This window comes from Anomalospiza imberbis, chromosome 10 (genome assembly GCF_031753505.1).
Source record: "Anomalospiza imberbis isolate Cuckoo-Finch-1a 21T00152 chromosome 10, ASM3175350v1, whole genome shotgun sequence".
Lineage (NCBI taxonomy): Eukaryota > Metazoa > Chordata > Aves > Passeriformes > Viduidae > Anomalospiza > Anomalospiza imberbis.
In genome coordinates, this window is record NC_089690.1 from 4,213,541 (window position 1) to 4,239,825 (window position 26,285).

At 43.6% G+C, this 26,285-nt stretch overlaps 2 protein-coding genes across 2 annotated transcripts in view; one reads left to right on the plus strand and one right to left on the minus strand.

Moving 5' to 3' along the window:
- The window catches only part of LRRC31 (leucine rich repeat containing 31), a 41,833-nt gene extending 39,962 nt beyond the window's left edge, over positions 1–1,871 (minus strand). The window contains exons 1-2 of the mRNA XM_068200250.1: positions 1,773–1,871; positions 71–370 (exon numbers count right to left, since the gene is read on the minus strand). The gene's annotated coding sequence lies outside the window, so the exon portion shown is untranslated. The remainder of the gene's footprint in view (positions 1–70; positions 371–1,772) is intronic.
- A 933-nt stretch (positions 1,872–2,804) lies between these two features.
- Positions 2,805–19,012, plus strand: SEC62 (SEC62 homolog, preprotein translocation factor). The gene is made up of 8 exons (XM_068200306.1): positions 2,805–2,958; positions 10,423–10,531; positions 10,919–11,024; positions 12,041–12,251; positions 13,911–14,003; positions 16,026–16,086; positions 16,395–16,514; positions 17,045–19,012. Exons 1-8 carry the CDS (start codon positions 2,923–2,925, stop codon positions 17,512–17,514), a joined length of 1,206 nt encoding a protein of 401 aa, XP_068056407.1. The 5' UTR covers positions 2,805–2,922; the 3' UTR covers positions 17,515–19,012.
- The last annotated feature ends 7,273 nt before the right edge of the window (positions 19,013–26,285 follow it).

A 26,285-nucleotide genomic window follows, 5' to 3' on the forward strand; every position in this document is an offset into this window, starting at 1 on the left:
GCTGTGTCTTCACTGCCTGGTTCTGCAATGCTTCTTTTTGCAGCCTGTCCCACAGCTGACAGACACTAACCCTAAATACAAGCTGTTTGAACCTCTCCTTCCACTCCATGGCTTCTCTCCTGCTCTGCCATTCTGATGACTGAGAATAAACATGTTCCATGTGTGACCCAGTCATGATCTGCTCTGTACTCCAGAGTGGCAGGAATTCACCATCCACAGCCTTACACATTCCCTTGCCCATTTTCCATCCCTCAGTCCTTTCTTAGAGATCTGCTTGAAGTGATGGGTTTGATCCCTGTGCTGGTCCATGCCCAGCTGTCCTGGGAAGAGCTTCTGCAATTTAGTGTTTCACAAAGATGAATTAAAATTTCTGAAGGGAAAAAAAAAATACATTAACGAGATATCCAAGGTGCTTTTCTGGCAGCAAGTAGCTTGATGTACTGCAGATAACGTACCATGCCAAAAAAAAACCCTGCAAAATGAAGAGCTGAGCATTGAAATTGGGTTTGTGAATCAGCAATAGATTCAAAGAGACAGAGGGTATAGAGGAGTAAGACCTTAAAAGAGCCCAAGAGTAGAAGTATAAGGGATGATGACCCATCAGGTGATTGCACCCTTCAGGAGGAGGCCAGACTGCATCTCCCATGGAGCAGGGAGTTTCACAGCTGAGGCTCAGCTTGTGCCTGTGCAGGGAGAGCAGAGGGGTCAGAGCTGCACCATTGCCAAAGCCCTTAGTGCAGCCATCGTGTATTATTAGCATCTGTAAGTTACAGATGGCTGAAACTTCTTCTGCAAGAAAGCCTCCATGTCAGATGTGCTTTTATGTTACTGTAAGTCAAGTACATGAAATCACTGTTAAAATTATTGCTAACTTAAAGCATGTACTTTTTAATAAATGCAGTCTGCCTGCTTTTTACGAGGCATTGTTTTATTGTAACCATAAAAACTTCAATTCCCTTTACCTAGAAGTTCATCTTTTGAATTACACTTTTCTAGTTCACTCACTCTGCAGTCAGTCAGCTTAATTTGTAACTTGTATAGATTTTCTGCCCAGCAACAGCAAAAGGAAAACATTCAACAGAAAAAGATGTCGTACCAGAAAGAGCACAAAACCTGGCACTGAAACGGAGGGGCAAATATGCTGCTGGAAGTGTTTTTAGGTTCTTAGCTGCCCAGTTTTTAGTCTGAGAGTTCCAAATCATAGGAAGAGAAAGGGGCAACAAGATTTGAGGGGACTTTACAAGACAATGCAGCACTGCACATACTTTTCCATCCCAAAGTGCCAGGGTGTGGTTTGGAAACACAGAGCCAGGATAAATGATTATACGCTTTGCTAACTCCAGTGACCTCATAGCACAAGTATGTGGGACAACCTCTGGCAAAAGGCCCTTCTGCTTTATATAGGCTGCTTTCTGAATCTAATTCTGTAAGTATATGGGGTTCAAGTAATGAGTTTGTTTAAATAAGTACCAGTTAACAAAGACGTTGCATTGAGCATCTTTAAGGCCTTACCTCCTGTTTCAGTGTGTCAAAACTTAAACAGACTTTTACAGCCAGAGCTGGAGCAAGGTCAGGGGCTGAGAGAGGAGAGAGGCTGAGGGGCTCTCAGTGGTGCTCTGTGACAGGACCAGGAGCAATGGCCGTAAAGTAAAACACAAGAAGTTCCACCTCATATGAGGGTTAATTTCTTCACATCGAAGCTGGCAGAGCACTCGAACAGGCTGTTCAGGTAGTTTGTGGAGTCTCCCTCTGCAGAGCCATTCCAAGCTCACCTGGACGCGTTCCTGTGTCACCTGCTCTGGGTGACCGTGCCTTGGCAGGGGAGCTGGACTGGGTGATCTCCAGAGCGCCTTCCGGCCCTGACAATCCTGTGGCGGTGTGAAGGGAGGGCGGTGACGGGAGGGTCTCTGTGGGGCTGAAGAACCGAGGCGAGGTGGTGAGGGCTGAGGGGCTGTGCCGGGCTGAGGGAGGTGGTGGGGGGCTGAGGCGGCATGAAGAGAATGAGGGACCGAGGCGGGATGGAGGGCACTGCGGCACCGAGCCAGGGCGCTGCGGGGCGGGGATGGACCGGGGCGCTGAGGGGACAGAGGGGAACCAAAACGGGCCGGTGAGGGACCGAGGCGCGTGGCTGAGACCCTGAGGGACGGAAACGGGACGGTGAGGGACCGAGGCGGGGCGCTGAGGGATGCAGAGGGCACGGTGAGGGACCGAGGCGGGGCGCTGAGGGATGCAGAGGGCACGGTGAGGGACCGAGGCGGGGCGCTGAGGGATACAGAGGGCACGCTGAGGGGCCGAGGCGGGGCGCTGAGGGATGCAGCGGGCACGGTGAGGGGCCGAGGCGGGGCGCTGAGGGATGCAGCGGGCACGGTGAGGGGCCGAGGCGGGGCGCTGAGGGATGCAGAGGGCACGGTGAGGGGCCGAGGCGGGGCGCTGAGGGATGCAGAGGGCACGGTGAGGGGCCGAGGCGGGTGGCGGAGGGACGGAAAGGGCACGGTGAGGGACCGAGGCGGGGCGCTGAGGGATACAGAGGGCACGCTGAGGGGCCGAGGCGGGGCGCTGAGGGATGCAGAGGGCACGCTGAGGGGCCGAGGCGGGGCGCTGAGGGATACAGAGGGCACGGTGAGGGACCGAGGCGGGGCGCTGAGGGATGCAGCGGGCACGCTGAGGGGCCGAGGCGGGGCGCTGAGGGGCCGAGGCGGGGCGCTGAGGGATGCAGCGGGCACGGTGAGGGGCCGAGGCGGGGCGCTGAGGGATGCAGCGGGCACGGTGAGGGACCGAGGCGGGGCGCGGAGGGGCGGGGCGCGGTGATGAGCGGAGGCGCCGCGGGCGCGCCCCCTTCCCGCCCCTCCGCTCGCTCCCGCCGCCTCTCGCGAGGCCGCCGCCCCCCCCGCGCGCGTCACCGGCGGAGCGGACGGGGACAACATGGCGGAGCGGCGGCGGCACAGGAAGCGCGTCCAGGTACCCGAGGCTCCCTCTCCTCTCTCTCTCTCCCTCCCCGCCCGCTGGCTTCCCCTCTCCGTGCTTAGAGCGGCTTCCCCCGCCGCCTTCCCGCCCGACGCTGTTGCGAGGTGGCGGCTGCGGGCGGCCCGCGGTGAGGGAGGAGAGCGCCCCAGTCTCGGGGCACCGGGAGCCCCTCAGGCCGGGGCCGGAGCCCGGGATGGCAGGCTCTCCTCAGAATTTTCTAGCAGCTTGGTAAACGCTGTGAAAACAGAATGGTGGAGCTCAAGTAGGAGCGTTTCGGGGCTGAGGGGCGGCCAGCGGGGCCCCCCGGCACATCAGAGGCGCCCCCGCTTCATCCCCATGGGCTCTGCGCCCTCAGAAGTTCTTCGTCTCTCCATGACCAAAAAAATGACATTCGCAGCTGTTCCCCATTTTTAATCGCCGTGTTGTACTCAGGATCTCTCCCGTTATCAGTGCTGAACAATAGCTTAGTGCGGGTAACACCAAAACAGCCGGGAGCTTCACCCAGCGTGTCCGGCCCAGGGATCGTAAGCAGAAGACGTGGGACAGATGGTAAAAGTATCTTAAAGGCAAACGTGCCCCAACCAGGAAGTGATGCGGGAAGGGAAGGAAATTTGTGTCTGGAAAACATAAACAAACAGGCGTGCCTATAAATAGACCTAATCAGCTTTGAGATCGTGTTAAAATGTAGTGATAACTGTGTGGTGACACTGAGAGGCAAACTGAGGGCTGCTTCGGTGTTTTCACTTACCTGGGAGCCCGGTATGTCGAGGGGTAATTTTAACAGGGAGTTTTACAGAGTTTTCAATGCATGTTTTGGGCATACTTACAGTATCAGTGACCATAACGCTTGTTGCTGTTATGTGTTATCAACACTCAGTTAAATAGTGTTTGTTTGGGGTTTATTGCTCTGCTGTAAGAGCAGATAATATTCACGGGAGAGATCACAGAGCCATTCAACAATGCATGCCTCATATGTCACCCTTCTGCTTGGCTGCCCTCTCTCCTTTCTCATCCTTCCCTTTCCCAGCCCACTTTCCCTTCCCCCAGGAAGATGGAGATCTGCCTATACCTGTAAAGGTTCCTTTTTCCCCTTTAATTCCAATTATCGAGGCAGGGGGAGAAATGCGAGGAATCATTAATCAAAATCTTGTTGAATGAGCCCTATCCATCACAGCATTCAATGAATTATGGCAAAACATCACAGAACTATTCTCCTTTTAACATTTTTATAGGTTGTCCCTTTCCAAGGATGACAACAGCTCTGTAAAGCACCCATCAAATCAAATTTAAACATAATTTAATGTTTGTACAACACCCAAAGGCTGTGGTCTTGCAGGCAGTTAAGCACATACTTAATTTCCAGCCTGTTAGCAGTAGAAGTATTTCCCAGATTGTTAGTAATTAAATCAATGTCTTAAATTTTTAAAACTTAAGGTCGTGGCCTAAATTTGTGATCTAATTATGCAAATAAATGTGTATCATCATAGGTTCCTAGTGTAGGTCAACAGCAATGGGAAGACCAGACAGTGGACAAAGAATACTGGTGAATGCCCAAGGGGTGTTCTTAATTGGTCAGTGAATAAAACAACTCATATTTCTCTTGGTAGTGGGTTTTGGATTTCATTTTTCTTAAGCTTTTTGAACTTCACTGGTATATTTGCAGTGTGATTATCACGTTTTTCAGGCTCATGCTGCAAGTGTCTTCTTTTAAGATGAAGTGTGGGATTTTTATTCGTAGGTACTTCTAGTGTTTTAGCAGTGTGTACTTAATTTAAGGTGATGTTGCCCCCCTAAAGAGATTATTTATTGTACTGCACACAAGTCTGACATCTGAATACCCTGTATTTCTTGACAGGAGTGAGGTTCTTGAGAAAAGTTGGTGTTTTTAGCTGTGGATGAGGCTGATGTAATGAAGTTCACTTAGAAAAACCATGGGTGCAGAACCTGGGTGTGGAATGAATTTTTGTAGGATTTTATGCCTGCCATCAGGATTAGAATCATGGAAGTTGGGTCAGATAGCTAGACATGAAAAAAGACTCAGAAATAGTTCAAAGTTCTGTCTAGGCTGCTCCACGTTTCCCATCGGAAGCAGTCACAGGAAGGATGTGTTTTATGGAATGCACTTTCATCAGAAGACACATTGCCCAATGTGTGTTGCATAGCTTAAACTCTTCCTCTGAAAGTTACACAAGTTGAACAAATTTAAAGTTCAGAAGTTTGAACAAAGATATTTCAGAGGTAAATTTCTCCAAGTGTCATTCCTGCTGGTAATTTAACTGTAATCAAAATGGAGATTAATTCAGACATGCTGTAGTGAAGGGAGGCTGGTCTGTAGGATGGAGATTGCTTACCCAGTGGCTCCCACATGATTCAAATGTCTGAAATCAAGAATGCTTGCTGTGTATTAAGGACTTACTGACAGAAAAACAACATATGTTGTCTAATGGCTAGTTTAATCTTTTTATTTTAGACAAAATACATCTCAATAGATGGGAGATGCCTTTGAATGCCTGTTACTCCAGCAACCTGATCAAAGCTACTTCGTGTCTTGGAACTATACTTTTTTTCCGTATGTGTCCTGAAATATTCACTTAACCACAAAATGTTCAGTGTTGTTTCCTTTGGGCCAGGTAACACGTGGCACTGTGCTGGCAGCTCTGCATTTTGACTGTTAAATAGGCATTAAGTTTTCATTACCTTGGCTGCATTCCACATGCACAGTTTTAGTCTGCCCGTGTCAGGTTTTGGGCTGATCTTTGCGTTGGGATTAGCAGCACTTGGTGTCGCACCTTGTTGCTATGTCCTGCACTCCAGAAATGTTAATGCACATAAATACTGCTCCTGAAAAGAGAGAAAACAGCTCTTGGGCAGTTTGGGGGTCAGTGTCTCACTGCAAATTGATGGCTGAGGTGGCATCAGTGACATTAATGACAGGTACTTTCCTTGTTGACTTTTTTCTGGTGATTCAAGTTCTGAGATTCTCCTGATGAAGGACATCTACTAATCATTAACTCTTGTAGCCTGCAGTTGTGTCCTGTTACAATTTGGGTTCTGCTGGAAGGAAGATGCACAGCTGCAGAGCTGCATTGCTGCTCCTCTGCTGCAGTTTTATGTGAATGACTCTGAAAAGGATATGCTGAAAGGACAATGCAATGGTTTTCCAGTAATGTATATTTTACTCCAGCTTGGCCATTTGCTTAATTTTCTTCATAAATTCTAGTAAAGATGAGTGAGATGATAACAAAGGGGACTGGTTAAATTATGTCTTTGAAAGCTGAGTGGTATCAGCTGATAGAGGAGGAAGAAACAAAGATCAAGGGGGCAAAAAAAGTAGAAAAAGGGGAATTAAAAGTAGCAGCCTGACTTGTCATTAAAACAAGAATCAGTCTTTTGGAAATCTTGAGTTACATTTTTGGAGGTGGGAAGGGAAAAAGTCAAAACAGCTGGCCTGGGGTTGGAAGGGGACTAAAGCTGGCATGTTCTGGCCTCAAAATACTATTCAAAATACTGTACATTGCTCCTTGGATCTGTTTTAGAACTCTGTATGTTTACAGAGTTCTGTATGTTTTGCTCAAAAAAATTAGCAGTGGTTAAAAAAAAGAGGGAAGAAAACAGATACTTCTGTTTTCCTAGGATATGGACTGCAAAACATCTGCTAATCTTTTTCTGTAAAGAAAAGTTAATGTTTTGTAGCCTACACGTGGCCACAAAATCCAGAAGAACTGGTCTCTCCACATGGCTCTGCCACAGTTCCTTTTGAGACCTGGGGCAGTCCTCGTACTGGTCATCAATGGGCAAGTTTATGTTTGTTAGTCACTGAAGAAAACAAGGATGTCCAGAGAGCAGCTCCTAACAGCCTGGTGTGTTTGTTTCCCCCTAGCCACTCCAGTCATGCCAATTTCTGTGCTTTTCCTTTGTCTATGGCATGTTGGTTTATTTTAGGCAAAGTACAAATACCTCAGCAGCACCCAGTACCCTGCCACAGAACATCCACTCTGAGATCCTGACAGTCAACAGGGAAGGGAAAAAGATAATCCTGCAGTTCAGCCCAAGCACTTTGAGAGAAGAGTGGGCTGATGCAGTTGTAGAGTCTTTATAATGAGGTGTGTGGAATGGAACCTGGGCTGACACAGTGTCATTTTTGTAGCTTCTCAGCTTGAAAAACAGGCACCACATGATAGATATGCTTAAATTTCTTCTTTTCCTTATCTGAAAACTGTATCAACTATTAGGCTTCAGCAGTCTGCTTTGAGGGATGGTGTTCTGAAAATCTGAGAGCAAAGAAATCAACTAGATATCGTTCCATTGTAATAAAACAATTTTGATGACCCTTTTGAAACAGAGGAGCATAAATCCTTGTAATGCTTTTGGCTGCACATGGAATAACTTGTCTTGCTAGTGACACTCATCATTTACTCTCTTCTGATTTTCCAGAAACCTTGTTTGTTACCAGGTTGTGGAAGGAAATTGGTCTGTCTTGGGTCATACCTGTCTTCTTGCAACTGTGACTCAAAGAGGGAATGAAATGAGTGCAGTTTTCAAACCAGAAATGTGCTCTGCCCTTTTGTCATCCACTGAGTGTTCCAGGAGTAGGAAAACCTGAATAAGTCATGCTTGGGTAGAGCTGAGGGGGAGAATTCAGTGGCTCAGTTCAGATGTTATTTTGATGTGTTCAGGCCTCTCTGGTGCTGCAGTCCCAGCTGGGGGTTGAATTAACTGGGAACTGCAGCCATGCATTGAAGTGCAGAAGGGACTGTGCTGTACTTTGATTTGGGAGATAACGGTAAGTTGGATTAGGACTTTCCCTTCACTTCAGTGAGTCTGGAAGGTCCCTGGGTTTGATTGTCCTTTTATGAATTCATATAGGGCAGAATTCTGATTGAGAATTATTCTTAAAAATTTAAAATGTCTTTGCATTTCTAGCAAGTCACTAGGCTGAGCACTGCTTTTCCTGTCAGCAGGTGGAGTTCTGTCTAGACAAGTAAGAAATTTGGTTTGATTTTATTTTTAATGGCCAGAGTTTGTAAGTCACCAGGGATTGTAAATCTCTAAATTGTACATGCTGTCTAGTGACAACATGGGCTACTTTTAAAAACTAACACAAAATTTTGTTGAACTGCAACTTTTAAAAGTTGTGCCTAGAGTCATGAACTTGCCATTGCTTTGGTTGATTTCATTTATTGATGGAATATATTATTTTCTGTCAGTCTTTTATTTTCACATTTTAACAGAAGCCTGGCTCTGCAAACAAAGGGATGAAAACAGGATGAAAAATGGGGATTAAATTGCAGGGGACACTTTTCTCAGAATGAGCTCACTTAAACTGTGGCAGTCTCTCTCACTGGGAAGCTTTTTTTGTTTGGGCTGTTATGAAACTATCCCTCATGGACAAAGCAACAGAGAGAAAGGAGCAATAAAAAAGAATCTCCTGGTGCCAGCCCCTGCCTGTGTAGTGCATCACATGACCCAGCAGGATCATAAATATTTTAGGAAGAAGGAGAAAAACCACCTTAGCAGAGGAATTAACACTGATGAGAATATCTGCAGTTTCTGTGTTTTACTGTCTGTGCTGTGAAGAACATTTGCCCTGTGAATTGTTCCAAACTTGATTTGCTGACAGGAATTACTAGAAAAGCAGTGTTTCACACACAGTTGCTGCCTGCAGTCCCCAGTCTGCTGGAGCCTTATCCCATGTGGCAATGATGGGACACAGTCACTTGTTTTATTTCAGTGCACTGGAACCCCTTTTGTTGCTGTTCAGCTACTCTGGTACCAAGTTTGGTGGCTTGGTTTGATTTACAGTATAACTGCACCATGTAAGAGGGCCTGAAACCACAGAACATAATTTATGTGCATGCATGCACTGTCAGGGAATAGTTTTCTTATCTGATGTTCAATACAGATTTTTTAAATTTAAAAATAAAAAAAAAAAAAAAGGATTGAACATGCAGAAGGAGGTAATATCCATTTGAGGACTTTTAGGATCATCTGGCCTAATTTGGGCACGTTTTTGAAACTACCTGGAGAGTGAGCATATTTCTGCTTTCATGTGGAGGATTTAGACTTCTAAAAAAAGTCTCAGAACTAAGGACTATGGAGTCGTTTGGTCATTTGGATACCTTGTGTCTGTATTATTCTCTTCAAAATTCTCCTCAGACAGGAAAAGCAACAATCTCCTCTAGAAGGATACTCATTAACCAGTTGGTTTTGGAAGTTAGCTGTTGAAAATTAACAACTTTTACCATCTGAATCTTTTATTGTGATGTAAACACATCTATTTCACCTTGCATTTCCATTTAGCATGCTGCTTGTGATACTATGATTATACATCTTAAAAGCAGTAATGGAGGTTGTATATGTTTATTGACCTTTAGGAAAATTTGGTCTTTAAATAGACTCTGAAACTTTTATTCCTGTAAATGACCAATCTGATTTGTGGTTGATATAATCTGTTTCTTCAGGCAACATGAGAGGAACAGGTACAGAAAAGGCACTGCAGTGTGGAAAGCTGTCCCATGTTTCTGTGTTACTCATCCACAAATAGCAGGGGGGGGTTGGAGAATTAAACCTTATGGATTGAAAGAATTTACAAAAAAGAATTTTGAGGAAATTAGTGTAAGTCAGTTTAATATCCCAGCCTATGGTTTCTTCCAGAAATATTTTTGTGAAGCAGGAACATTAGAAAGTTCTTCCATTCCCTGCTTGCAAATATTAGATCTTAATTTTACATAACTGAAAATGCCCATCTCCAAAATGCCTTATACATCTCAGAGTTCTCTTACCTCTCTGCAAGGTGGTAAAAGCACAGAATTTGTGAATGTGTGCAGACTTCTCATTAAACATTGGTTTTGATGTTCACATTTCATCCTGCTGTGCTTTCCTCCTGATGTTCTACTCTGTAGATTGGAAGAATCTCTTCAAGGATACTTTAAAGTCTCATTCTGTAGTTGTGCAGTAGGCAAATAAACTTTCTAGCCAAATCTTTCAGCTTTTTTTCAATGTGGTTTTCTCCTTCTCACATGAAATCTAAGCTGCTCTGTGTTCTGAGTGCTTACATTGCTGTCATTTCATACACACTCGTTCCTTACTCTGCTTTTTCTTTGTTCCCAGCTTCACAACTGTTTCCATCCCAGCTGTGTACCTTAAGCAGCTTCCCATGTGCTGCTTTTCTCTTAGGCCTTCCTTTAGTTTGCTCTTTCTACAGATCTGCTAAAGGAGTTTGTCCTCCTTACCTTCAGTTCGTCTGACTTGAGATTTGCTGCTTTTTTTCTTACTGTAGACAGAAAGCTCTCAGGAAAAAATACTTTACCTGTTTTCACATCCTTTATGTTTTATTTGTTATTTATATATTGCTGTGAAGTAACGAAGACTTTGCAATATCTGATTTTTTAAGCCCAAATGGGTGATTTTTTAATGTGTTTAAAACTGTATTAATAATTTTTGACTTTCCCACTGTAGGAAGTTGGTGAGCCATTCAAGGAGGAGAAGGCTGTTGCTAAATACTTGCGCTTCAACTGTCCAACAAAATCCACCAACATGATGGGCCACCGAGTTGATTATTTTATTGGTAGGGTTGCTTTTAACCAGAGAATTCAAGTTTCTTCTAACATTGCACTTGGAGGGTGGGAGAGGCTGTTTTATTTTTATTAGTAGTACTTTATCTAATAAGTACTGATCCTGCAGTTCGGTTTTGAAAACTTATCTAGGTGTTAGGAAGCCATAAAATTAATCTCACTAGCCTGGAGTAAATGCAATAAACCTTTCACTCCGTGGTTTAAAGGTGTGTGATGTCAAGAGGAATATATTTCAGAATAGTGACTAGTCTTACTTGAAAGGCTGAAAGGATGTGGAACATCACCAGAACAGACTGGTCATTGTGGTTCGAGGAACATAGACTAAATGTTAAAAATAATGTTGATTTGAATGCATTTTAATTCAGTTTTTTTTCCTCTAGCTTCAAAAGCTGTGGATTGCCTCCTGGATTCTAAATGGGCAAAGGCCAAGAAAGGAGAGGAGGCTCTCTTTACAACCCGAGAGTCTGTAGTTGACTACTGCAACAGGTATGACCCAGGCTACTTCTTCAGTGTCATTAATGGCTGTAGCTGTCCAGATGTCACAGTTATTTAGGAACCAATGTCACTTGGGCTTCGTGCATCCTAAAACCTTAGTGGTTGTATGCAAAAATAATGATTGTAATGATTTATATTGCTGTGATTGAGGGTGGAAATGGTGTAGTTTCATTATTTTTGTTCCTAGAACTCTCTCAGGCTTTCACTGCACTGCTTGGGGCAGCAAGGTGAACCAAAGGAGTTTCCTGAATTTTGCCAATATTTGAAGTTAGTAGGGTCAGAGCTCTCAAATCTCTCTGTCCCTGCTGTCTGAGGAGGAGAATTCTCTACTGCTCTTCCTGTTGGGAATTCAGCTGTGCTCCTTTCAAGGATGTTTCTAGTTGGTGACGACCTTAAGAATATCAAATACTACATCCTGCTGCCCTGCTTGCCATATATTTATATCTTTATATCTCCATACATAAATAGATAATATATGCACTTGCAATAAGGTCTTTTTATAGCTGACAGGAAGGGAAGACTTGGCATAGGTACCAGAGTTTCAACAGAGCAGTTCTGTTCATTGTGCATCACTTACCTGTGATCTTGATGAGCTGTATGTCCACTTCCTTATTTTTGCTATGAAATATGTTGACATGAACTTGAAAATAAATATTGCAGGAATTGCATTAATGGGAAAGATAATTAAATGGATCAGGTGGGTTGCTGTATCCTACATCTTGTGTGTTCATTTATATCTGCAAAATGCTGCCACAGAAAAGTAGAGTTTTTACCCAGTTTTGAACAGATGAACCAAAAAAAGCAAAGCAACAGGCAAGACATGGGATAAGTAGGTCTGGTGTGTGTAGCTGTAAATAGAGCAGATGATTGTGACCTTGCCTTTCAGTCATGCTGGTTGTGATTATGTTAGAGAGATTATCTAGAATGGTGTCTAATAACATAATTGAGTGTAAATGTTGTTCTCACAGCTGCTCTTAAATGAATCATTTAACTTATTTCATTTTAAGACTCCTGAAAAAACAGTTCTTTCATCGAGCACTGAAAGTGATGAAAATGAAACCTGACAAGGATACAAAGAAAGAAAAGGAAAAAGGAAAGGCTGAGAGTGGGAAAGAAGAGGAGAAAAAGAGCAAGAAGGAAGGTGGCAAAGATGAAAAAACGAAGAAGGAGAAAGAAAAGGAAAAGAAAAAGGATGGTGAAAAAGATGAGTGTAAGAAGGTAAGTACTGTGTGTAAGAGAAGAGACAAACCTGTAACAAATATATCAGAGGATTGTTAACATTGCACTGGCTCAGAAGTTGATTATTCTAAAATATGTCATGCTTTATTTTCCTGTTTTCATCTCTAAAATATGCTACTTTTTTTTTCTTTGTTACCTTTGGAATTTGTCTTATTTTGATCTAGGTCAAGAAAGAGGCATCAGTTGGCTTTTGTGTACCTTGTCATCTTTTAATGTGGGCTGAGTTACTCAAAACCTGTTTCTCTCCAGTGGCAGCAGGCAGGGAGGCTGTGTACATCAGTTACCATAGAATGACACATGTGCATGTGACCAAACATCCAAACCAGTGCAGCTGCACCAGTGAAACAAACAGTGTTTGGTAACAGGAATGTTTGGAACGTCACATTTGGTATGTGGGGCCTGTAACTGGCTGTGTAACAGTGCTCCATGACTGCCTGCTTCCTGCTTCCTTGCACTTGTGCTTCCAAGTTTAAACTACTACCGCTGTACAGATTTTAATGTGGTTTGGGTTTGTTTTCACTCCTGCTTGGTTTTATTACTTATTTATTATTAGGAGAACAGAATTTCTAAAATGCTGTGAAACTGCAGGAGAAACTTGATGAGTGAATATGGTGTTTCTTCTACATACAGTGCTCTGAATCAGTAAGAGTTAGTAGGATAGTGGTCCAAAGATATTCCCATTCAAACATTCCTAAGTGAAATAATGGCACATCTAGTGAGAGTTACAGTCTGTCTACAACAGTGTGGCTGTCCAGAGAAACCTAAATGGTGAATAAAAGAGTTCTAAACAGGACAATCCCACTGCAGTCCCAGCCCAGTGTAAGATTACCCAATCCCTGAGGTACTGCAAAATGCTGATGATGAAAGTAATGAACTCCTCCTTTCCACTCTCATCAGGGGAGGTACATTATTAAGTGTATGCTAATTTTTAAACTAATCATTATTTATTGAACAGATATTTAGTGGATTATATAAGCCAGTGAGTAGGAACTTGAATGAAACACAGGACCAAAACCACAAAGTTAATTTCTCACAATGAAGTAAGCAAAGAGAAGCAAACAGGAGACAGAGAAGAGGAAGCACAAAATCCAAAAAGAGATTGAGGAGTACAAAGAATAAATGGGCAGAAACTGATTCTGCCAGGATGTCCCTTTGGTAAATATGGCACTAAAACAGCAGATAATTCTAACAGAGTCAGTGGTGGTGAAGTGTTGTTCCCTGTTCTTGATCCCTGTACAGACTTTCTGTTAACAGCAGCCCTGCTTTGCTGGGCATTTAATCACACAGTGTAATCCTGAAGTCATAGTCTAGTCCTTAGACACTAAAAATGAGATTTCTCTTTACTTACAAATTTCCTTGCTTTTTGAGGTACCCAGTTGATAATAAATAAGAACAGGAGGAAATATAGTATCTTTACTTTAAAAAAAAAACAAAAAAGTGTGAACATGATCTTAAGTTTGTGAAGTTACCGGATTAAATATATTAACAGATACTGTAAATTAAATTAAAATATATCGCAAATATAAAATTTAAAACATTATATTTTGTAATTTTTATATATAATTTTTGTATATGTATTTTAATATATAATATTTTTAATATATTAGATATCAATAAAATATTTATGTTTGTCCTCAGGATGACACCCCAGGAACACCCAAGAAAAAGGAAACTAAGAGAAAATTTAAACTTGAACCACATGAAGACCAAGTTTTCTTGGATGGAAATGAGGTAAGATTTATAGGTGCTTTTCCTCTCTGGGTGTCACCATGCTTTTGTCAGACAGTACCATAATTTACTGGATTTCTGCAAACTCCTTCTTGACACGTTGTAAGAAAAATTAATGGCAGTGTGGTGGCTGATCTTGAAACCAGATTTTCAGATGGTTCAAGGAGGTTAAAGACAGGTAAATAGAGGATAGTAACTTTAAAAAAAATCCCAAAGAAAACTTCCTTACCAGTAGTTGAGGTGTTGGTGGCCATGAGGTGAAATGTTTGTCCTCGGGGTGGATTCAGGGGCTGGTGGAGCTGACCCTGCCTGGGACAGGAGGGTGGGACAAAGACTCCTGAAGTCCCTCCAGCCCAACTCATCCCAAAGCCCCTGCCATGCCAAAACTGTTGTAAGCCAAACAAGCCTTCCAGGACACCATGTTCAGTCGCAGGAGGGGAAATAAAAAATAACTGCCTGGCTTTGTGATCTGAGCGGACAGGCACCCTTTGGCATTCCTGAATGCTCATCCTGGCTTAACCACTGAAATTGTGGCCTTAAATACTTCCATGTGCTTTGCTGTTCTGGAAGACAAAGAATTTAATTATTTACCAGCTCTGTAATGTACAGAGTCACATTTGTACTTCCCACATTTGGGATAAGTGGTAAGTTTTACTGCACTGTCTGTGGCTGTACTGGAATCTCCCCCAGGATTCTTATGTTCCTTTGGTTATAAAACATACATGGAAGCAAATTCTGTAAATAAATCACTTGTGCAGAAAATGTGTTTCCCCTTTGTATCTTGATTTTACCTTTCTCAGGTCTTCTACACTTGCTTTGTTCGGTTTCATCCCATCTCATGTGGAATCACACCCAGCTCTGATCCTCCCTGTTATCTTCACATGAGGTGCCCATTCCAAATGAGGCTGCAGCACAGTATCTGCAGTACCACAGTAGTTACTGCTTGTCTTAACATCAGTTACTTCTCTGTTTATTAATGAGCTGACATTTTTTAACAACTGTAATTCACAAAAGCTTTTTTTAAGTAGTAGCTACTTTAGAGCCAATTCTCGTGTATTTGCATTCGAGCTGGGTTTTTCCCTTTCCTTCATTATTTAGCACTTAGAAACACTGGATATCACAAACTTGTTGCCAGTCACCATCTTCATCTTGCTTGGGCTCACGGAACAGCTGACTGGCAGCAGCTGCACCTGAATGCAGTTAACTTTGGCACCCTGTGGGAAGCAGAATGTTAAATATTTATTGCCTCACACAGAATCACCGCTGCCTCCCAGGTGCCCTTCTGGTAGTTGGTATTGACACATCTGCAGTGAGGGTTGCTGGTTTCTAGTAACCAGCAGCTTATTTTCATAGTTAGAAGCTCAGATTCAAACTGTTTAGTTTGCTAAGAAAAAAAAAACACAGATTTTTCTAGTTCAGAAAATCCTGCACTTTACCAAGAAGTTTTTCATTTCTGGTTGAGCAGCTCAGACTCAAATGGATCCACAGTTCTCACACAGACATTTGGCTCTGAGAGTTGCAGCTGTAGACGTAGAGGTAACAGTGCTGTGGGACAGAGGGTACAGGGCCACTGATCTGAGCCCAGCACAGGGCCTGCAGTGGGCATTCCAGCTGCCTCCTTTGTTCCAGGCATGCAATATCAGTGTTTTCTTATCAAAGCTCACAGGACTTTGTTTCCACTTAGTGGACTTGGGAATCTTTTTAATTTTTTGCATTTTTTTTTGCTTCATGCTGAACAACATTAATGAATAAAGAAAGATACAACCAAACCTTGATTCAGTGATATTTCAGAATCTTGCATTTTCCCATCAGTTCTGCTGTCTGATTGTTTTCCTCAGGATTACATCACCTGTCAGTTATCCCTCCTAGGAATCACAACCCCTTGCCCTGCCCAGGTGCTGACCAGAAGGCCTTTTTCTCAGCACCAAGCATTGCAGCCTGGCAGTGAGTGTTTGGGTGAGGGAATACAGGAGATGTTTATCAGAGAGCTTGTTCTGAGTGTAAACCATGTCATTTCTATTGTAGGTCTACGTGTGGATCTATGACCCCGTTCACTTTAAAACTTTCGCCATGGGACTTGTACTTGGTAAGTCAGAGTAGACACACGTTGTTTATTTCTGTTGCCTTAAGCTAACCAGTGAGTTGTCCAGTGGGCAAATGTGGGTTATGTAAAAATATGAAATATGTTATGAGTGATGCATTTCTGACCCTAGAACTTCTATTTGTGTAGAATAGGACAAATCAGCTAATTTTATTTTTTTAATCTAAAATAGTATAGATGTTAACTGAATCTAAGACACTACTTTGAATGAGCAGTAAACCTGGAACCTCTGCACATGTACCAGGAAAAACTAATGCTGCTTCTCGTGCCTCTGTCCTGCCCTCCCTGCTCAGTGATTGCCGTTATAGCCGCGACCCTGTTCCCGCTCTGGCCAGCCGAGATGCGCGTCGGTGTTTATTACCTCAGCGTGGGCGCCGGCTGCTTTGTCGCCAGTATTCTGCTCCTGGCCGTCGGTGAGTGTCGGCAGGCGGGGTCTGAGAGGCAGGAGGCACAGCCCAGCTCTTCCCCGAGCTCGGAGCTGGGCGCTGCCGCAGCCGGGTGGGTCCTGTGTGCGCTTCCCTCCGGCCAGCGGGTGTCACAGTTGTGCCACGGGAAGAGAGAGAGCTCAGGCTCGTGTCACTGTCGGTGTTTCCTGTGTAGTGCAGATTCGTTTCCTGCCTGTGTTTAAACACAAAAGTGCGGAACAAACCCAGAACTGCACACAGAAACGTTAAGAGGCGAGAATGGTGTCACCGGGATTTTAAAGCTTTCTGTGGCGGAGGGGTTAAGAGCTAAATGAGAGATAAGATCCATGGTTAGTGGGGTGGAGGAGACGCGGAAAGAACAAACTACTCCACAGAGCTATTGTGGAATGAGGGGTTTCCTCCCAACACCCCCCAGTCCCTGGCTGGGGGTGGGCATTAGCAGTGAACATCTCTTACAGCATGGTTGTACAGTGTGTGTGCCTTTAACAAAATCCAAACTTGCCTTTGTTTTCACACAGCTCGCTGCATCCTTTTCCTTATCATCTGGCTCATCACTGGAGGAAGGCATCACTTCTGGTTCCTGCCAAACCTTACAGCAGATGTGGGATTCATTGACTCCTTCAGGCCCCTGTACACCCACGAATACAAAGGACCAAAAGCAGACTTAAAGAAAGAGGAAAAAGCAGAATCCAAAAAGCAGCAAAAATACGACAGCGAGGAGAAATCAGATAGTGAGAAGAAGGAAGAGGAGGATGGAAAAACAGAAACCACAAGGAACTCGGGAACAGACGGCTCAGGAGGAGAGCGACATTCAGACACTGACAGTGACAGGCGTGAAGATGACAGGTCCCAGCACAGTAGTGGCAATGGAAACGACTTTGAAATGATCACAAAAGAGGAACTGGAACAGCAAACAGATGAAGGGGATTGTGAGGAGGAGGAGGAGGAGGAAGATACTGAAAGTGGGCCTTCACATGGAAAATCATAACTCACTGTGGTTTGGGACTAAGTATGTGCAAATGGTTGGATTTTCTTTGTTGGCTGATCACCAAAACATAGACCATACAGTAGCATCTTTGTTTGCTGAAATATCTGTGTTACCAAACAGTTTTATATCTAGTTCCTTCATTTTTTTTAACCATTAACTTGATTACTCGGTACTATGTTAATCATTAATATCCATTTACGGAAGTTTTATCAATTTGACAAGTTTTTTATTGATTGATAGATTGCCCAGATTGTCCTCAAACATACTGAAAAGCATCATTTCTGGTACTTGCATAACTCGTCAATTAGTTTAGCTTCTCAAACTTGCTTTTGTAAACCAGGTAAAAGTTGAATGACCAAATCTCAGATTATTCCTAGTTATCCTCATCTGATAGTTAGGTAAAGCCCTTCTTAGCCCACAGCCTTCTTGATATTTTTCTTGATTTTGTTTTCAAAAGATTATGAGAACTTTCCTGAGAAAACTAGTTTTAGCAGAAGCATTTTGCTGACAGTAGAGGAGCTGGTAGTGCTGAATTTGGCTGCAGTGTTCTCTGTTTCTCCAGCCTGTGTGCCAGCAACTGAGGAAATCCAAACTGGTTTTGTGCATCCAGTGCAGAGAGAGATGTCATCTCCAGCAGGTGAAGGAAGCAGCATGGTTTGGAAATGATGGCTGTTTTCTTTCTCCTGCTCCATCATAATTTGAAAACAAATGTATTCTGTACATAATTTACAAATAAAGCAAACCATTTTCTTTAACTGCTACTTATTATTTAGATATTTGATCCAGCATTCGGTTTGTATTATTGAAGCCATGTTGTGGTGTATCTATCAGAGAAATGCAAGTCGAGAGGACCTCACAGAGTATTTGTGTATGATTGGTAGCTGTTCCACAGAAGCTTTAGTTTTGTGCCAACATTCCATGTATTTGAGTAAATTGATCTTTATTAAATGAAAGCAAACACCAGAGCTGTATGGATGCCTTAATGTTGAACCTCTCTGTACTCTGGAACTGGAGTAGTTTTAAGCTGGAGAGGCAGGAGAGCGTTGGTCTGCTCGCAGAGCTGGGTGGCTCAGAGCTGATGTGAAATGACCATTAGTAACTTGTTTGTAAATCCCTCGGAGGAGCCGCTGCCTCTGTGCAGGACGGACTGGAGGTCTTGGCTGACTGAGCATGGAAGAAGTTACAACTCAGCCTCTTTCCTCTCAAGGACTTTATGGATTTGATTGTCTTCCCAGCCCACTCAGAGAAGATGAGGGTAAGATAATTTTTTTTCCTATCTTAAGTTGCTTCCCATCCTTCCAGCGTCAGCATTTTGGATGAAGATACCAATTTTTCAGATTGTGCAAATATATACATCATCATGGTTGCATTGATAAACAATTCATGGATATGGTGTATTTGCTTCTTAAATCCTGAATAGTTACTGCATAAGAAAACAGATAAATTGGATCACTTTTTTATTAATATAGCAAAAAAATTAAAGGACCCATTAACTAAACAGATTGACTCCTGGCCACTTGTGTGTTATCACTGATTCAAAGGGCTAACGAAGTCCTGTTGTACCTGAGTGGGGTGTGCACATTGTGATGGGGAGAGCAGAGCCTGCACTGGGGCATCACAGGGCAGCCAAGCCCTGGACAGGGTTTTAAGAAGTTAATGCAGTGGTTTTCAGTTATTTCAAGTACATTTCCTCTTCCATGTGAAATAACATCTTCAGGGCCATGCTGAGCAAATCAAGTGGAAACAGTGAAATAAAAACTCTAATGTTGCCCCCTGTTCAGGGGGTGTGTGCCATGTGCCAGCCCTGCCCACCTGGGGAGAGCTGTCTGGGTCTCAGAATTAACCATCAGACACTTGTGCTGTCACCTTGACAGAGTTCCAGGCTCCTGCAGCCTAGAAATGGAATTGGCCTTAACTCCTCCCTTGATGTGCTGTGAACAGCTCTGATCTCTGAGGTGGGGTAAGAAAGATCTGCTCAGTGGTTAAGGAAAGAACTTCATGACTCATTACTATAAGCTTGTTCTCCTAGAAATATCCCCCAGGTACTTCTGAAGCATTTTGGAATAATTTAATCAAAGAAGTGGTCACAACATGCCAGTACTAGTCAAATTATGAGTGGACCTAAGGTATCATGACAAACACTTCCAGCCCGAAGAGGAAATCACAAAAGGACTTGTCCACCTTTAGATTTTTGTATCAGGCATTTCAAAGTTCTTAATAATTTTAATTTTTGAGAGTCTATGGTGACCTCATGAGAACAAATTAACATATATTTAGTTTAAAAATTACTCAAATAACTACACTACTAAAATGTCCTTCCTGCAATAAAATTTTATGTTGGTCTTATTCCTCCCAGTATAATTTTCTGGGTTTTTTTCTTTGTAAGAAGATATGATTACTCCTGTATATTCTTTTGAACTAAATAATTACTGGTAAAACACAAATGAGTATTAATGCAGATCAGTATTTAGTAGGGATGTTACACTCAAGTGTGCCCTGCTCTGGTACAGATAGAGTAACCTCAGCTCACCTGTTGGGTTCTGGGGTCCTTAAACAGGCAGCTCTTTCTCTAGCAATTAAACAATTAAAATTATTATTTGATGAACTTGCTTATTTCTCTATCTGTAGAAAAGTTACAGTAGTGGGGAGGTGATAAGGAATTCTCAAATGGTAAAGTATGTTCATTGCAGCAGATCAGGGGAAGCATTTTTGTTCCCCTACTGTGGATCACACAGCAGATTTTTCTGGTGTTTTGTGTAATAAATAGGAGATAGATAGATTAGATGGATAGATAGATAGATAATAGTTATTTTGGCCTTTTTCTGTTTGAAATAACACTGACTGAAGCTCTCTGAGCATCGTACTGCAGGAAGAAGGGCAGATAAAGAGAACTGGAGAATGTCTCAGTTCCTCAGTTTGCTCTCTTTACACTTTCCCAGGACTCAGGAGGGGTGGCAGAAGCATCTGCCCCATGTAAACACTGAATGTAGACACTGTAAACATGAACTGCAGAAATGGAAAACACCTGCCAGGCTTAGCTTTCCTCTTCCTTCCTGCAACCCCCAGCAGTTCTCACTGTGGCACTGAGCCCCATGAGCCTTGCCAGGGTTCTCTGCAGCTCCTCTGAGGATGTAATTCTTTCCTAACGGGGTCACAGGGACAGCAAAGCAATGTTCCAGCCTCACAGCTGGCATAAAAAGCCCTGAGCAACAGAGAAACATCCTCTTCCAGCTGCAGGGGATGGACGGGCAGCAGTTGGAAGCCCTGCCAGAATCCCTCCTGGACCTGTTGGCAGAATCAGCTCAAGTCAGCTCAGTTTTCAGAACAATCCTCTTTCCTCTCCTCTGCCCTGCCCTGTGCCTCCCTCAGGCAGCTGCTGAGCTGGGCGCCCCTTGCAGTGTCCATGCCAAAATTTCTATTTCCCACTCCAAACATAAGCAATTTACAAAATAAAATACACCTGGAAAATGCCTGGAAAAAATAGAACAGTGGAAAATGTAAGTGTCAGTATGTGCATACCTGTTTCCCTCCCTGGAGAGGCCATGGTGAGGACAAAGACACCTTTTAGGCTCTGGGACACCTAAATGAGCTCTAGGTCCCCAGGGCCTGACTGTGGATGACACAGCCCAGCTCTTTCTAACAGGGACTGATCCTTCCCCTCCCTCACATCCCCAAAATTTGCCTTCTCCTGACTTAGATCAAATCTTCCAACAGGAAATTCTGTACATACTATTTCCTTGAGTTTTAGAAAGGTTGTGTTTTCCTTACTTATATTTGAGTCTAAACTCTTCAAGCAGTTGTACTGGGATAAATTCAGAGTAGATCCACAAATCCGAGCCAGCACAAAACCAGAGCAGGAGACAGATTCTGGAGAAAATTTCCTGCTCACACTCAGTGTTCAGGACCTGCATGTCTGCCCTCTGCTCCTTCTACCTTTTCCCAGATATTCCTTTCCCAGTTGCTGTGGGAAGAGAGGGCTGTATCCCTTATTCATTAGCTGACATTTCATCCAGCTACTTCTCAAGCATTTTTAAAGCCAAACCTTGAATCATGCATGTTTGAACACCATTCTTTGTTACACTCTTTGTATAAGAAAGTCTGTATCAAACATTTCCCAAGATCCAAAGCAGCTGAGATGCAACTTCTCAGTGGTTTTCATGCAAGGCTTAGCACAAACAATAGTGCTGGACTCACCTTTTAGCTCCTGTTAGGAATTACAGTCTGTCCTGGGAAAGAGTCTCCACCTACTCGCAGCACTGCTGTGATAGATGTGTTGACTTTTAAATACAGCAGAGATAGATCAATTCTCTTGGAGACCTTTAGTGAAGGAGCTGGTGACATTTAACTCTGCAGCCAGGCTGACCCCCAGCTCACTCCAGGGCATTCCTCAGGCTGCTGAGGTATTTTGTCTAATGAGAAGGACTCACTGATTTGATTCTCAGCCTTTCTGATCAACTCCTCCCTACAGAAGCAGAATAAAACAGGAGATTTTTAGCTGTTTTATTACTGTCAGGATAAGCTGATGTTTGCAGAACACTCAAGGCCTGGGACTCTGGTTTCTAACAAACTTCTACAAGGCCAAGGTACTTAATTGTTGAGCATCATTTATGACTGACTCTGACCAAATCCTGCCCAGGGAGCAAGAGCAGAGTGGTGAGAGGTGGTCCAAGGCACTGTGCCCTTCTCACTCAGAGCACAAGGAGAAGGGGGAAACAATCCTGTCAGTGTAAGTGAACTGAGACTGAAGCAGCTGCTGAATGTTTTCAATAGACTTCCTGGTAATGGCTGGTACAATTTCATTAGAGCTCCTCGTTTTATTTAATAAAGCATTGGATTATTTTATTTGTAATTCAGCAACAGGTGCAGGAAAACAAAAGGCACATTTCCTGATAGTGTCCACAAAGAGTCCATTACTGCCTGGCTGACACAGAGGCATTTGCTTTGCCGCGTGTGGTTTTTTGTGGGTTTTTTTTTGTTTTTTTGGTTTTTTTTTGCATGGGAAAATAATGATCACAGAAAAAAAAAATGTTTTGTGATAAAAGACTTCTGAGAGATGAATTACTTTAGAGTTAGCAACAGCACTGTGCAAACGGTTTCAGTGCAAGTTGAAGTAAAGAGGGAACAGTCCTGGGTAAACACTGTTACTGCTTTAGATAAAGATCAAAGATTTTCTGCAGGTGGTAACAACCATCAATCCTCATCAGGTACAACAGAAGGCAAACACAGAAAAGGCTCGGCCTGTGATCCCTGGAAGTCCCCTGGAGCCTGGATCTCGTGAGGGATGGAGGTGCTTAGGAGGGAGACCCTGGCAATTTATCATTGCTAATCAATAAAAACACAGAGCAGAGCCCCAGGTGACTCTCACTGGCCTTCACAGTAAATTCTCATTTTCTCTTTCTGACATGTGAGTGTTCAACCAGTAATTAAGCTGTTTCGATGGGGTTTCGAGTTCTTCACACTGAAGGTGAGATTGAAATTACATCTCCCCCCTTTTTAGCTTCCTTTTAAATGAAAGTGCCACAGCAGAATTTGCTTAAAATTGAAGTCTACCAAGAAGTAGTAATATACTAAAAGGTTACAAAAGATTTTTAGCTCTGCTTTGTGAGCAACACAAAGAGAGTTTGATCACACCCTGCACTCCATGTTTGCTTCAGTGTTAATTTTAGTTTTGTGTTACAGTGACCAGTAAACCACGAACTGGGTTTTTACAATTACTGGTTCACGTAATGCAGTTTTTAGGGCCTTGCTTTTACCATCTTTTTTCCAGTTCCTTGAAAAAACATTTGTGTCAAAGACAAAAACCCACCAACACTGCAGTGACACCACGAGCAGCAGGAAAGGTGACACCTTGTGTGCACGGCAGGGACACAAACCAAGGAAACACCACTCCGGCTGACAGCAGCTCTGTACGGCATTTTCTGGATTTTTTCGAATAAGCAGGATTAGAATTCTATTTTTAAAAAGCCTTCAAATTAAAATTACATTGGAAATGTGTTTCTTGCTCCTCTACAAGATCTTCCTAAGAACAAACTTGTTGCTTTTAAGATGAGCATCTCAAGTGATCAATATGAAGATCCACCACAGCCTGTCTGTGCTGTTGAAAAGGTTCTTGAAAAATAAAACATCTTGCAAATGGGATATAAGTCAAGCTTTTTTTTTTCTTTAAAAGTAAAGTTTGTTAAAAATAAAGTTGGTTAAATAGTTTACTGGTTACATATTCTATTAGTTAAATATTCTATTAAAATTATAAAATCTTAATAAAGTCTGTCTCTCTGAGCCCTGCAGCCTTTCAGGACCAGCAGCTCCACAAACCACTGGCCATTGCGAAACTCGGGTTGCTAATCCAGTGCTGACAAGGCACAAACCCTAACAGGGCATTAAACAGGCTCAGCTGGGCTACACCCAGTTAAAGGCACAGCCAGGGAAAAGGGGAGGATGCAGGCAAGGCTGTCAGACTGGCACTCATCCCACAGACAAATGTGCTCCAGAGAAGATTCCACAGGGACGTTCCAGCAGTCCACTGCCCTGGCTGTGGGCCATCCTCCTCCAGAGTGAGTCACCCCCAGCCCCTCGCTGGGAGTGGGAATGTTCATCATCATCATCACCTGCAGAGTTCACAGCGTGCAGCTTTCCCCACACACGACACCAAAATGCATAAAATGCATTCATCTCCCTGTCTTTGCCCACGGGGCTTGAGGTGTCCCAAGATGCCAACAGAAATTGCTTGCAACGCATAGAGGTGAGGTTTAAATTTATTCCTCTGCTCAACACAATAAAGGCCCAGGTGACAATGAACTTCTGAAGCACAGTCTCAAACAGGAAGAGCAGGGGGAAAGTAAAGAGCTCTATCTGCACAGGAAGCACAGCCCACACCTCCTTGTAAAGGAGTTGTACTCGTTATTTGCACCTGTCCCTGTCTGAAGGAAACCTCCTGCCCTAATCCAGGCAGCAGCAATGTGCAGGGATTCTGCTGGTCCCTACTGCTCTTTCTCAGTGACTTCAGAGGCTGCAGTGACCCATGGGGCTGCAGTGCTGAGCTCCAGCGCAGCAAGGACAGGGCAGAGCCCAACCCCTGCTCAGTGAGGACAGTTTGTTCAATCACTGCTTCTTTCAGAAAATTTTTGTTAGATTTGAAATTAGAGGTAGTCCTTTTTCTTGTTCCTTTTCCCTAAGGAAAGGACCATCAGGAAACAGGAAAGTTCCTTTCCACTGAGTTGAACAACAGAACCAAAAACATGAGCAACCAGCAGCAGGAAACAGCCCTGAAGAAGGAAGGAAGCCTCTATGCAAATATCTTAAACAGAAAACACAGAACCACTGCTTGAGCTTTTAACATACAAACAGCTTTTAGAAGAGATTCTCTCTATTATTTCCTGTACCCCTTTCCTCGAGGAGGAGTCTCCTGTCTTGTTTTTACACACAGCTGCCTCCATGCAAATATAATTCCTTAAACCTTTCTATTGCTGCTCATGGAGATAAATGCAGCCTCTTTAACCAAGCAGGATGGGCTCAAGATATTATTTAGCACATGGTGCTTGTCAAGTATCTGCAAATTTTCCTGTGAAGGAAGAGGCAGCTCCTGACTTAGCAAGGACCTGCCAGCACCAAGCCCTGCATTTGATTTCCAGGATATCCCTCTTGTACCTCTGGGATGGAAGATGAGATACAGCACTCAGGAGCAGAAAACAAGAGTAATCAGTGAGTTAAAAGCAAACTTTCAAACAAGCACACAGTGGTGGAGGGGAAAAGGGAAGCTGAGAAGTAGACACAACACGAAAAGGGGATGTAATGTGGGCAGAACTGTGCTCTGTGGGCCCCACTGAGGAACTCCCCCAGAAGGCTCACTGAGCACAGAGCTGACTCAGGCTGGAGTTCACACACTCATTGCAATTTTTATCAGCAGAAAAAATGTCTAAAAACTGTCCCTGTGTCCTCCTGGCTCCTCCTTCCCAACATCCAGGCATCTCCTGACACAGGCCTGTGCAGCAGTTTCTGCAGTCAGAAAGAGAGACATGAACAGAAACAAACCCAGACATCCAAACAGTTCATTTGCTCCTACTGGGAAAATCACTTCCATTGCCTTGCCCTGGGTTAGAACTAAGAAGAAAACAACTATGAAAGCATCAGTATTCAGATACTTGTGGGTGGACTGGGTGCTCAGAAGGTGCAATACCTCTGTCAGGTGTAAACATATTCTTATTACACTCCAATTTGTGCGACAGTCCTAATAAACACTGTGTGAATAAACAACTATGGCCAGCATGAATGCTGCTGAAGATTTCTTTAAGCTGTCAGGTTTTACAGAGTACTGATCATCTTGTTTTTCCATAAAAAACCCCAAACCTAACAAACAGCAGAACCTTTTTCCCCCTCAAGTTCTTTAATCCTTAAGATGAACCATGGAAGGGGGGAGGAGAGGGGCAGGAAAAAATAGAGGGGGGGAAAAATCACAGGTTACATCTGAATTTCATTCCAGAGAGTTAGTTGCTTTCAGAAGTCCTGCCAGCCACTTGATTCTTTTGTACACACAGATCATCAAACAATACCCACCGTGTGGGCAAAGGCTTCCCAGAGGGAGCATCCCGTGTTCCCTGCCATGCAGCCAAGTCCTGAGGGACCCGAGGGCTCCTGCTGAAGCACCCTCATGCCCCACCATCGCCTTTTTCCTCCACACACATCGCATGTTTGGAACCCAAAATATCTCTCTGCCACTTTTGTACGGATCTGGGCATCCCACCATGCTGCTCTCGGCAGTGGGGCACCATGAGGCT

Coding starts and splice junctions, on each gene's coding strand:
- SEC62 (XM_068200306.1), top strand. CDS start 2,923: ATGGCGGAGCGGCGGCGGCACAGGAAGCGCGTCCAG. Junction 14,004..16,025: donor TTTTCTTGGATGGAAATGAG/GTAAGATTTATA, acceptor TTTCTATTGTAG/GTCTACGTGTGGATCTATGA. Junction 16,515..17,044: donor TATTCTGCTCCTGGCCGTCG/GTGAGTGTCGGC, acceptor GTTTTCACACAG/CTCGCTGCATCCTTTTCCTT.